The sequence below is a fragment of the Drosophila ficusphila genome, unplaced genomic scaffold, assembly GCF_018152265.1.
Source record: "Drosophila ficusphila isolate 14025-0441.05 unplaced genomic scaffold, ASM1815226v1 contig_414, whole genome shotgun sequence".
Classification (NCBI taxonomy): Eukaryota; Metazoa; Arthropoda; class Insecta; order Diptera; family Drosophilidae; genus Drosophila; species Drosophila ficusphila.
The window spans coordinates 9,413,076-9,426,227 of NW_025064328.1; the positions used below are offsets into that span (position 1 = coordinate 9,413,076).

Below are 13,152 nucleotides of genomic sequence, written 5' to 3' on the forward strand. Positions count from 1 at the left end.
AAATTAGTTAAATAAATTTGTAAGCGAGGAAATGGTTATTTTATAAGGTGAATAAAAGTTTTTTTTTTCAGAAAATTTGTAGAAATCTGTAGAAATTCGAAGGCTAAAAATAAATTGAACCCTTTTGTTATTTTAATTTACACAATCTGTCTGTATTTCGGCTTTATCATGCTCATTATTCACACTGCGGATTACATAAAGACGTCTAAGCGTCAAAGCGTCTAAGGATAGAGAGGGAAAAAACATTGAAAAGGGCAGAGACAGCGGGACACCAACACAAGGAGATCTAGAGAAGGACATCGAAAGCGCCATGTTATCACGGCTATAGTTTCTAGGATAACAGTAATTTGACCAGCCCGAAAAATTGGCAGTGGCTTGCTGCTCATTTTCGCTTTGGTAATTTGTAGTCGGTTGGCGGGTGGAGCTTTAGGTGGTCCAGGAACACGGGCTGCATGTCCGCCCGCCAAGAGATCTCCTCGCGAACCCTCACGGGTCCATCCTTGCAGGTCAGCCAGTAGGTGCTCATCAGACCTTTGCCCTGTAATTGGAAACCATAATTGGCATTCAAATATAATACTCAGTTGTTATTATTAAATTCTTTAAACAAAAATACTAATATATTTTATCTATAAAATAATTAATGATAACTTAGTCAAAAATGAAACCTCTTATTTAAGATTTAATTAAGAAAGATTACAATGCGTGTACGTGATATTCTGTCACTCATACGCAGTGTTGACCATTGATGCACTGTGAACCTCTTTTGAATACCTTGACATCGATGAGGCCGCGGTGCTCGGTCCGGAATCCGCCCACCTGCTGCAGCGAGTCGTGCATCTCCTCGGTGATATGTATCTTCTGGGCCTCGCCGGTGCTCTCCATGCGCGAGGCCGTGTTCACCGTGTCGCCGAAGAGGCAGTAGCGCGGCATCTTGGTGCCGACGATGCCGGCGACCACCGGACCCGTGTGCACTCCGCACCGGATCTGGACGAACTCGTCGCCGGCCCTGGGAATCCGGAACAGCGAGGAGGCATCCAGCAAATCAAGCGCCATTGTTGCTATCTCGCTGATGTGCTTGTTCCCTGCAGAGGCAGCGGGTTGGAAAGTTCCATGGCATAAATTACGCGCATGGCCACAAATGAAATTTAAATTAGCGCAAAATCTTTTTGGGGCAGTCAAGCAGCGATACGGTGCGGGAGGCGGGAGGCGGGGGGCAGGGGGCAGGGGGCGGGTCTAAATGACTTACTGACTGACAGCTGAATTTGCATAAATTACCGTTCTTCACCGGCAGACCCGATGCCACCATATAGGAGTCCCCAATAGTTTCCACCTTGTAGACGTCGTAGCACTCGATGCGCTCGTCAAACACCCGGTAAATTGAGTTCAGAAAGGTGACCACCTGAAAAATAAATTTGAAATTATGGAGCCAAAATTCTAGCAGTTAATATCAAACAAATTGTGTACCTATCACAGAATTTAAAAAATTTACAGATCATATTAATTTGATCTAACTAATTAATGTATACTTATTTAAAAGAAACAAACTTAATAATTTAAAAAATTATTGATATAGAAATTAAAAAATTTTCATATAATATTTTACAATAAAAAAATAGTATATAAAACAGCTAATTAAGTCATTTGATTCTTACCTCCAATGGAGTGCAATCCGCGGCTATTTCGGTGAAGCCCACAATGTCGCTGAAGTAGATGGTAACTGCCTCGTAGAGCTCGGCAGGCACCTGTCGGGAAGTCAATTAGACCTGCCTAATTCCCACCCACTCCGGGACTCACCTGCTGAGTTTGCTTGAGCTGCATGGCCACGCTGGGTGGAAGCATCTGAAAGAGGAGCGAGTCGCTTTTCCGCTTCTCTCGCTTCAGCTCCTTGGCCTTTTGGGACAGATTCAGGGCATAGAGCTGTTGGAGGGGGAAAATCAGTTAAAGGGAGGTGGTTATTAAACAAAGAGGGTAAAACCTGTATTGTGGCAGCGGCATTCTTAACTAGAATAATAATAATCGGTGACACAAGGAGCACCACCACCAAAATGGCAATGCCAATTGCTTCTTTTCGGTCAGCCTCTTCCAAAGTTGTGTCCACATACTCCCTATAAAACAAAGGGTAACCCCAAAAAATGGCAAATTTAAAATATAATAGTAAATTTCAATTCAATTACATTGAACACAATTACCCTACTTTATAAGACGACGCAAGGCTTTTTGGAGTATTCTTAAGTCATCGGTATAGTTAGTCATCAGCTCGTAATATTCAATGGCACTGCGTTCATTTGAAATGTTTGGAGTGTTCTTTATCAGGGGTGAGCTCCTATAAAAGGAGCTGAATCAATTATAATTTTAATTAGACTAAATTAATAAATACATTTGCTTGGCGCGATGAAACTTTTTGGTACTCGTGATGTTGGTGTACATGTTCTTTAGCATCGGTGCGTAGTTCAGAGTGGAATTAATCATCTCACGAGCCATGAATTCGTAGCGCACATACGATACGAAGTTCTCAGCTGTCAAGGATCCTCGTCCATAGTATCTGATGCCAAAGGAAGTGGCGATGTTCTGACACTCGATGCTCTTTAATAGGTTCTTGAATCCCACCAAATAACTGCCAGGTTTAAAATATGTGGTTAAAGAAATATATTTTGTTTTAAAGAACAGCAAGTCAAATAGAATTGGGAGGAAAAAAAATTAAGTTTAGATTAGGATAACAAACTGCGTTTTAAAATTGATAGAGTGAAATAACAAGTTAATGATGTTAAGGATTCCAAACTCACCGCCACACACCGCTGTTGTCAGTTTCCTTGATTTGCTCATTCAGATGATGGAGTAACCCCCGATTGATGGATGTGTACCAGTTCATCACCTCTGTGATGGAGCTCTCCTCGGGTTCTAAACGCACTCGATCCCTGAAATCGTTTAGTCGACTCTGGAATTCGTACCGATTCAACATCATTTCCCGATCGTCCTCATCCTCGTCAGGCGCTGTGGGAACACTGATTTCACTCCAGGTGGTCATGTTATTCAGGGCATGGTCCGTATTTGCGAATCTAAGAGTAAGGTTGGCACTGTTCCAAAGATAAAGGTTAAGGATATAGTCTTGTAATCCCAATCAGTTTATCTTACCGCTGCTTGCTGCCATTGGTGAAAATGTAAAAGGCCACTTCGGATCGCTCCAGCTGCAGTCTAGTTACCACCTTGCCCAAATCGGTGGCTATGGTTACCTATAAGTGTAATAAATTATTACAATATATGATATATAAATATCATGCCAACGATAAGCAAACATTGTAATGAACAATGTACTCGTATATGTATTAATTACGTTTTAAGTGCTTTAATATTACGAATGAAATCATAAGTTGTTTTAATCTTTTAAAACTGCCTTACGAACAGTGACGAAAATACAATGTGTACAACTATTAATTGATTAGATATCTTTTTGTTATTATAGTGCCCAAAAAGCTGACCTCGAAATTACGTATACGCAAAGTAAAACTACGTATTATTTGTTTGAAAAAACCTAAAATATTGTTATTTAAAAACCACAATTAGAGTCGATTTCTCAAATGGTGTAATTTTTTACCATTAATATTGTTAGGGTTTATTACGTGTTTGGGGATTCACAATGTGTTTATTGTTTAGCAAGGGGATTCTCCTACGTAATCGGCTGAGCCCTTGTAGTCATGCCATCTTCGTGAAATTTGATAACAATTTGTGAGTTGATAACAGCAGTACAACTTCCACTCCGCGTAAGCTTCATATTCTACGAATCCCTATCGGAATCCTTATCTCAACCCCCTGCGATTTGACCATATAAAAGAACCCAACAAGCCAGCTGCAGGTCAGTTACTCAAGATGTTGTGGCCCAAGTTAGTTTGCTTTGCGTTGGTCGGTCTGGCTTTTGGCCAACTTGACCAGGTGGCCAGCGAGGAAATTATCTCGTCTTGCCCCACCAACTTCACCCAAGTGGGCGAGAAGTGCCTTCTGGTGGACACGAAATGGAAGACCTTCTACGAGTCGGATCGCCACTGCCGATCCCTGAATGCCGGACTCCTCAGCATCGAGAATCCCACGGTGTTGAATGCCATCAACGACTGGCTTCCAATTGATTTTCCCTTACAAACGGAGTTCTGGACAGCCGGCAACAAGCTGGGCGAGACCAGAGGCAACTACTTCTGGCAGAGCACCGGAGTGGAAGCCACATATCTCCCCTGGAAGGAGGGTCAGCCCACTCCCGCCAGTGGAGATTGCCTCAGCTTGCTGGCAACCGTGAACATGACCGCCGAAGGAACGACTTTGAGTGCCCATCGCCTGTCCGTGAAGAACTGCACCCAATGGGCTGGCCACATCTGCCAGGCTCCCCTGCAAGTCTTCAAGACCCAGCTGTGTCTCAACCCCGGATCTTTCTTTGAGGCAAAGATTCCAGTATAAGTCAATAAAAAGATGTATAAATTGCTACGTTTCATTGAATGGTTATAATCAACTAATCTAAGAACACGAGGAACAAATAAACCCTCATAAACAATGTAAGACCGATTAAGTTCCTACACTTTAACTACAAAAGCAGTCTAGCACAGCTGATTGAGACTTATCATTATCTTACCTATCTTATTATTTTTAAGTGCCTAGCATTAATACCAATAATTCAATTTGATAAATGAATTATCTCCAGACTTACAATACCAAATAACTGCGTGAATTCCTTAAACATTTGTTATAAAAGGTTTTTTTTATCAATTCCAATCTCAAACAAATGAGAATTAAATGCCTCGACTATCAGATACCCGTTTCGCGGTTTCCTTTCTTCCTTTCTTCTTCGAGCATTCACCACAAAAACCAGGGATGATTTTAATACACTTTGTGGGGTTTATGGTGTTTTCCTTTTATTTAGATTTCAAAACAAAAATCTTAAAGTGGTTGGTAAAAAATACTCCAATATCCAGGTGACTGAACTTCGCGAAACTTAACGTTCGTATTTTGAACCACGCCTCTGCATTGCCTCAACTCTGTTATGATTGTAGACGCTTTCCTCTTTTATTTTATTTTAAACTGGTGTCAACCCACTTAACACTTACCATACTTTATGCAGAATTAAAAATAAACAGAAAAGAGAGGAGCGATATATTTGAGTGCCCGGAATATCAGATTCCTGATGCTCAGGAAAGCAATTTTCATAGGCGAAGACAGCTGAGTGAAAATGCCCAATAAAATATATACAAGCCGATATAACTTAAAAACTGGTCGAATAGTTTTTTTTACAATTGTAGTATACCCTTATTGCCTTTTTACTTTTTACCCTTTCAAAAAAATATTTTAATTTAAAATGATACCATCCTAAAAGCAAACAAATGACTCAGAGCCTTTAATGTAGCAGCGAGGGGATTCTTCTACGTAATCTTTTGAGCCCTTATAGTCGGGCCGACTTTGTGAGTTTTTATAAATAATTTTGAGTTGATAACGGCAAGATAACTTAGATAGCGGTTCGACCATATAAAAAGAACCCGTTGGGCCAGCTGCCGGTCAGTTCCTCAAGATGTTGTGGCCCAAGTTAGTGTGTTTTGCTTTGGTTTGCCTGGCTTTTGGGCAACTTGACCAGGTGGCCAGCCAGGATACCATCTCCGTTTGCCCCACCAACTTCACCCCAGTGGGTGAGAAGTGCCTCCTGGTGGACACGAAATGGAAGAACTTCTACGAGTCGGATCGCCACTGCCGATCCCTGAATGCCGGACTCCTCAGCATCGAGAATTCCACGGTGCTGACTGTCATCAACGATTGGCTGCCAATCATTGCTCCCTATCAGCCGGAGTTCTGGACAGCGGGTAACAAGCTGGGCGAAAGCAGGAACAACTACTTCTGGGAAAGCACCGGAGTGGAGGCCACATACCTTCCCTGGAACGTGGGTCAGCCCACTCCGGCCAGCGGAGATTGCCTCACATTGGAGGCAAACGTCACCATGACCCCAGAAGAAGCCTTCTTGAGTGCCCATCGCCTGTCCGTGAAGAACTGCACCCAATGGGCTCCCCACATCTGTCAGGCTCCCCTGCAATTCTTCAGAACTCAGCTCTGTCTTAACACTTCTGCTTTCTTCGAGGCCAAGATTCCCGTCTAATTTAATAAAATCATGTTGATATGCCTGTTATATGCCTGTTGATAGAATTAATCCGTTTTGGCATTTGAACTTGGGAGTCAGCTAAATTCTGGTGCATAATTTAATATTCACATATGGATGTTAAATTTGAATAACACAACTGGTTATGGCTTATCAATAAATATGCCCCCTTTCTGATTATATTATTATAATGCAAATAAATTAATTAGATAAATTTGCTATCTGCAGAATATTAATTCCATAATAACTACATAAAGTCTTTAATATTTTTTTAGGTAATCTTATCATTTGCAAATTACAATTATTTAAGTAGTAAATACTTTAGCTCAACGTTTTTTTTTTGATAAGAGAATAAATCAAATATATATTTTGAGTTACTCAGTATTTTTTCAGAATTCCGTTTATACAAAACCAGAGGCAATCTTTTTATATCTTTCATCGATGACTTTCCTCCTCCCTTGATTTGTTTATAGTGTGTTTTGCATTCTAAGTACGTGACCCTATTCGAGGACCTCCCCCACCGCAACCACTTCTAATCGGCCTCCCCCTTTTCACTCCCCCTTGTCCACTATTCAACATTTTCCACCCGCCGCTCTTCAATGGCGACTGTCGCTGCATATTTCGCATTGCGTCCTTATCAATTCACTTTGCCCCCTTTCCCCTCCCTTTTGCCTTCCCTTTCCCTTCTCAACTTGCCTCATATAAGTATAAGTACGTACAATATTTTCCATTCTCTCTTTCATATTCTCCTGCGAGGACTTCGCATTTGCATTATGGATAGATGAGAGGGGAGGGGAGGCACTGGGGATTGGGGGCAGGAAGACGCGGCTGAGTGCCACGAGCTCGTGCCCCGGAACACTTCACGGGGACTTGGGCGGCACTTACCTGAGCAAACAAACATTCCCAGGGCTTCCCTTGCTGGTGGTCAAGTGAACATGGACCAGAGAGGCGGGGCGAGGCATCTCCCGCGCCATCATCTTACTTGGCATACTTGGCATTTGATTGAATCGCAGTAATAAATTTTAATTACGCCTCAAAGACACAATTTCCTGGTCGCCTTCGGTTTGTTTGTTTCTTTGCAGCCACCCACCCGCAGTGACCCATCCAATGACCCATTCACTGACCCACCCACTGAACGCACCCACTGAACCACCCAATTGAACCACCCACCCACTCACCTGTGTCTCGATGTCGGCAACTGCGGAACGGTACTCCAGGATCTCTTGCAGGGTCACCGATGTTTGCACAATCAATGCCAATATTGGTATAAATGGAAGAATTATCATCTGGAAATGGATTCGCATGTCAATGAGAGGAAACTCGAGGCAACAGTGGGCTTAGGATTTCAGAGAATGTAAAGTGGTTGCTTAACTTTAAATGAATCTTTAGGTTTTCATGGAAATCGTATAAAATATTATTTGCAAAAATATATACATATTAACAGTGCTCAACCTACGAGGGCATAAGTTTTTATTGCATTGCAGATCAAATTTTCTATCTTCGGGAAACCCATCTGCTAAAAGTAGTTACTACAGCTTTTACAATGCCACAATACACTAAGCAATAGACGGTCAGCACATTAATTAAAATAATATTTACTCTCTTTACTTAGGTTACAACATTTTAATAAAACAGAGTAACATTTTGCGAGGACTAGAAATTGCTTTTATAGAGCAGGAATACTCGAAATTGTCTCTGTTGGGGTTTTTTTTTGGAATGGGTAAGTGCTTAGTCAAATTGAACTTGTTAGTATTTACAATATAAAAAACTTTAAAGTTTTATTAAATTTTTATTTCATATTAAGAAATGTGAAGATCCTTGAAATGTTGACAAGTCATAAAGCAAATATATTTTAATTCTTTATAATCTATACTAGTGTTACTGAAATCTACAAAAAGGAAAAGCTTAATAGGTAAGTTATAGGAAAAGTTTCCTATTTCCCGACTGTGTTTGACCCACTGTGCCATATATTTTCATTTGCCATCAATATGTGCTCGGCGGAGGAAGAGTTCGGACCAATCTCGGCTATGGGTAATCTGCGGCTGTTTGCGAGCGGTAAAAGCAAAGACAAAGCTGAAGAAAAGGCAGCCTGAACGGAGGAAAGGAGGTAAGGGTAAGTGGGCGGGAAAGGGGCGTGATTAGTCTTTATCGTGGCCCGCTAATCGCGACATTCATTAGCCGCACTCTGTGGCTCCCAAGGCACGTGACTCTGACCAGTCGTCCTAATTAAGATGCATGCGCTGTTGCTAATTTATGCTGCCTGGAAAACTGTGTGCTCTTTTCGCACCTGTAGAGACTTCCTCTCCTTTTGGCCCCCGGGAAAAACTCACCTGCATCAGCTGCAGGCGCCGACCCGTTTTTATGGCCGGATTACGGGCGGCGGCATTGCAACACCTTCCACTGCCGCCATTCGATATATCCTCGGAACTAATCGAGCGCACGGAAATTTTATCGAGCTGCAGATTGTGGTGGGTGGGCACCATCAGCAGTCCGCCTCCGCCTCCGCCGGATGAGCATCCCGCGTCCTCGGCAGCGGTTCGCGAGTCCATCGCCTGGCTCGACGGGCAACTGCTGATGTCGATCTTGACGCTGGGTGTCGGCTTCCTGCTCAAGCTCCCCCGCTGCTACACCCACTGCCGCCCGCTGGGCAAGGGTCAGGGTTTTCTCCGGACTTGTGCGCTTTTCCATTTAGCATATTGCCGATTGTTCAGGCGAGGATGTGGAGCCAGTGCCTCATAAACACGATTGCTGCACGGAGAGAAATGCCACCGAATGGGGTACTTAATTCAGGTGTTATTTCGATTATGAAGAGTCAACTTATAAGTTGCAAATTGTGTATATTTGATTTTAATTTAGCAAAAACCCTTCCCAGGCAGAGGTGGTCTAGAAATCAATTTGAAAAGTCATTCGTACGTACCTAAAGGAAAATTAAATTATACTTTAAAGCCAGAAAAGCTGAAAAGCTTTTATGAAGCACAAAAAAGGCATTCACTTGTTTACTGAAACCTATACCTCATTAAACCTATGAAATCGAATAACGCTTAAAAGCGCTAAGGGAATGAAACTAATTAAAAAATAATTCCACCACTGCAATCATTGTATTTAAATGTAGAGAACGATTCTCTTGAAGGTCCTTGAAAAAATTACTAAAATCTTTCAGGGATTATTATGATAAAAATCCACCAAATAATTAAATTTTATTTCACATTTTCCAAGCTTGAGCTGCAAATGTCCTGCGAATGGCGACTGTACATAATTGTTGCGTGTTCAATTTGTATCTGATAGCTTCACTCGGGCGACACTTGTTGAGTTTCAATGGGGCCGTAATGAGAAGGGCGCGTAGAATAATTGCAAGAATGGCAGATAAGCACATATGGGTGGCCGGACCACGCCCCCCGCCCCCCGCCCCCTCTGCCACCCACTATCCACTCGCTGGCCGCCAAACAAACGTCAGGACGTCAGGACATCGGGACATGGGGACATCGAGACATCGGGACGTAAGGACGACAAATTTGATGGATGAGCAGCCAGGCAACGGAGCGTTGCGAAAAAAAGGGGGTGGGAAGTTAGCAAAGGGGTTGGCGGGGCTTTGAGTTTAATTGAAAGCACATTTGATTGCTGCTCCCCGGGCGGAACCCGCACTTTCGCCCAGTGTAGCGGCAAAGTAAACAATTTGCGCGATGGCCAGCGTTTTGTATCCATGTGGACACATATCCTTCATCGTTTGTTGTTCCTGTTGTCGCGCTCGCTTGGCTTACATTTCACACATATCAAGAGCACATTTATTGATTAAAGTTTTAATTGCCCACACTCGAAAGTAATCGAATAACTCGAAAAATATTTGGCAAGTTTTATATTCCGCAGCTGGGCTCATTCGATTTGGCCTTATGTGCCACAATTCACATCACATTTCCAATCAGTCGCACAGCACGCACATAAAAAGTTTCTTTAATTTTTATTGCACAAGCCACGCATTAACTTCGCACACAACAATGGAAAAAAATTCAATTATCTATTGGCGACAAGTGCGAGGAATGTGTCGTTGGGCCCGCAATGTGAGTTTTCCGTACGTGGGACTTTTCTCCGTGCCTGCCGTATTTTTCCTCCGTTTTCCGCGATTGAATGCGAGCAGCGCCCAAAGCCAACTGAGCTTAAACCTGTTGAGTTTCGTCTGTTTATACCGAAGGTCCTGTGGGACCAGCGCCGCCGCCGACCGCCCATCGCCCACTGCCGCCCCCTCGCAGGACTGCGCACACGGGACTCTGTTATCCCGATGTAGACTTTTGCAAGTTCAAATCTGTTGTGTGCAGGATGACTGGAATTTATTGCTTTGTTTCATATCTGGTTAACTTTCGGGAATGCCTCAGGAATTTTCGAGTCCCTTAAAAATACCTTATAAGCAAAGGTGCATGCTGTGATTTCGGTTGTCTGGATTACTGTCTTTTTTATTTTTTTTATTTTTTATTGTGCTTAGTTATTCTAGCAAGTTCTTTAAAAATGTTAAAAGTGTTTCCCCTATATATGTCTACGGCGAAACAATATATCATTTTAGCATTACAACTAAATTAATTCTCTTTCGTGGTTTAATAAACTTCGATTCAACTTCAATATTTTTTTTTAAGTTTAACTTACAAGGAAATACGTTTTTACATTTCCTTCACGACGATGTCGATCAAGCAGTGCACTGCTTTCTGGGTACGCGGTCAACCTAAACACAAGCCGTATGTAAAATGTGTGTATAAGAAATGTAAAATAAATTTAGTACGACAAAATAAGCGTTAAAAATCAAATACTCAAAATTGAGAAAAAAAACAACTAATAATTAATCCAAAATTTACTTCCATTGTATTCGTAGTCGGATTTTTATTCTTCTTATTTTAAGAAAAATATTTGCTAATTTAGTATAATGTCTTGGCTTCGAAAAAATATTCAATTCAATTGGAAGCGTCAATTTATACAACAAAAACATAAAAAATATATAAAAATATTTAAAATGATAATTTGTTAAAATTCAACATTTTAGTAGTACAATTTTTAATTTTTCAATGCTTATATGAATTACATAGAAATCATCTCAACTTTGGTTGTTTCTTTCATTACAAATAATTATGTAAATAAAAGGATTAAATAACCAAAACATTAAAAATAATGAGAGGTCTGGTAAATTCATACAACTATTTTCGCAAATAAATCAATTTAATAACCATAATTTTTAATGATGGTTGTCGAATCATTCCGATTCGTATAGTACTTCCTCGAAGAGTCGTCCATGGCTCAGTGTTCCCCAGATCGACAAGACTTTATTTAGATATCGAGTAGCATAAATCGTAGTTCGGCAACTCTGAGCGTTCCTATTGTCCCGCCTCCTCGGACCGCGGCCATGAGATCATCCAGCCGAATCGGCATAATGCCCGCCTCGAGCTAGCGACTTTCCAAACGAAAAAAGAAACAGCCGGGCATTTGCATAACTAGCTGTAAAATTGTTGGGAATTAACAGCGCGAGCGGCGAGCGATTGGCTGGAACCGAGGGTTCGAATCGGAATTGGAATCGGAATCCGCGAAAGCCGCAAAGCCCGCGGATCCCGCGGAAGAGCAAACCTGTTCTAGGCGCTGCAGAACAAGAACAACACCGAAAATGAGGAGGCCCCATTGGACCACCTTGGCGGTAGCCTACCAACCCGATCGGTTCCCCCTTCTTTTCTCCTTCCTTCCCCCCAATTCCATCCATTACCGTCGCCATAGCTTGCCATATCTCCTCCCGGGGAACACAATTGGATCGGGTGACTTTGAACTGGTCGCTGGTGTCGTCCGCTATGGTGTCCAAATTGATGTTTCAATAAAGCCAATAAATTTATGACTAACGAACCGAGTAAACATTCTCCCATGCCGATTGCCCGTTTCCATTCCGGTTGATCGGTGATGGGGATTCCGGGGGAGCGGAGAGCGGGGAATCTTGGGAGGTAGCTCCACCGCTGGTGGAGATGGGGAGGTGGAGATGGTCGAGGTGTAACGGTGACAACGAGTAGGTGTCGCCATTGGTGCCACTATGAATTAATTTGGACAATTTATGAGCCAATCTCGACGGCCGACAACTGGCTAGGAATGTGTTTAGCGGCCACCTCGGTGGTCGCTTGTCTTTTTGTAAATTGAATTATAATTTGATACCCGACCCGGCGACTCCCCAACTCTTTATTTCTCCAACTCCCCAGCTCCCCAGCTCTCTAGCTCTTCAGCTCCCCGAACTCCCCAGCTAACCAGCTCACCATCTGGGGGTTCCGATCGCCCCGGCATATATTACCGATTGATCGGGCCACATAAATCTGACACTAGCGACACAATTAGCACGGCCTTTCGCTCCGCTCCCCGCCCTTCTTCACCGTGACTGCGACTGCGACTGTGGCTGCGACCGCGACTGAGACTGTGACCGTGGAACAGCCACCCAAAAGTGACAGCCGCCACGGCAAAATGTACATAAATAGTTCGCATTGCTCTTGGCCCAGCTGCGAGATAATGCGTAGAGTGGAAGAAGGATGTGCTCCTGGCAAGCCGATGGGGCAAATACTCTTAGCTTGTTAGCTGCAGAAAAGAAAATAAAAAAATTATATAAAAAACGGTTATATAGTTAAAAGTAATAAGATGTATCATATTATTATTAATGTATTATTCCTTAAGTAGTAATGATTAGTATGTAAGATCAAATTTGTTTTTCAATTACGATTAAAACTTGGGCTAAGCGTACTTAACAATAATTCAAAACGATTCCATTTTAAAAATGTTTTTTTTACATTATAATTATTTTTGTGCACTCATGTCATTTTTAAAATGAAATAACATCACCTTAAAGGCTATACAAAAAATACTTCTAAATAATTAAAGCAATTAAAATATGTTCTTGCACTTAGGTATTATTCATTTTAGTCTTTTTTTAAGGCTTATTATGTTTAAAAAAAAAAGTAGAACTGATAAAATGAAAAATCTTCTTGTTTGCGTTGAGTGATTTTTATGTTATGCAGTCGTAATGAGTAAATGAAATT

General features: G+C 42.0%; 3 protein-coding genes across 3 annotated transcripts; 2 read left to right on the forward strand and 1 right to left on the reverse strand.

The window, feature by feature from the left end:
• Positions 1 to 147: 147 nt before the first annotated feature.
• LOC108090572 lies at positions 148 to 8,813 on the reverse strand. Its single transcript, XM_017189316.2, is given in 13 exon segments — positions 148 to 538; positions 772 to 1,082; positions 1,276 to 1,399; positions 1,653 to 1,742; positions 1,795 to 1,917; positions 1,976 to 2,105; positions 2,195 to 2,323; positions 2,378 to 2,614; positions 2,784 to 3,074; positions 3,133 to 3,230; positions 7,297 to 7,404; positions 8,449 to 8,727; positions 8,730 to 8,813. Coding segments are annotated over 13 exon segments (2,160 nt in total). The 3' UTR covers positions 148 to 382.
• LOC108090573 (ladderlectin-like) lies at positions 3,865 to 4,539 on the forward strand. Its single transcript, XM_017189317.2, has one exon. The coding sequence runs from the start codon at positions 3,865 to 3,867 to the stop codon at positions 4,438 to 4,440; it is 576 nt and encodes a 191-aa protein (XP_017044806.1). The 3' UTR covers positions 4,441 to 4,539.
• LOC108090574 (ladderlectin-like) lies at positions 5,543 to 6,148 on the forward strand. The gene has a single exon (XM_017189318.2). It carries the CDS (start codon positions 5,543 to 5,545, stop codon positions 6,116 to 6,118), a length of 576 nt encoding a protein of 191 aa, XP_017044807.1. The 3' UTR covers positions 6,119 to 6,148.
• Positions 8,814 to 13,152: the final 4,339 nt, after the last annotated feature.

Coding starts and splice junctions, on each gene's coding strand:
- LOC108090573 (XM_017189317.2), top strand. CDS start 3,865: ATGTTGTGGCCCAAGTTAGTTTGCTTTGCGTTGGTCGGTCTGGCTTTT.
- LOC108090574 (XM_017189318.2), top strand. CDS start 5,543: ATGTTGTGGCCCAAGTTAGTGTGTTTTGCTTTGGTTTGCCTGGCTTTT.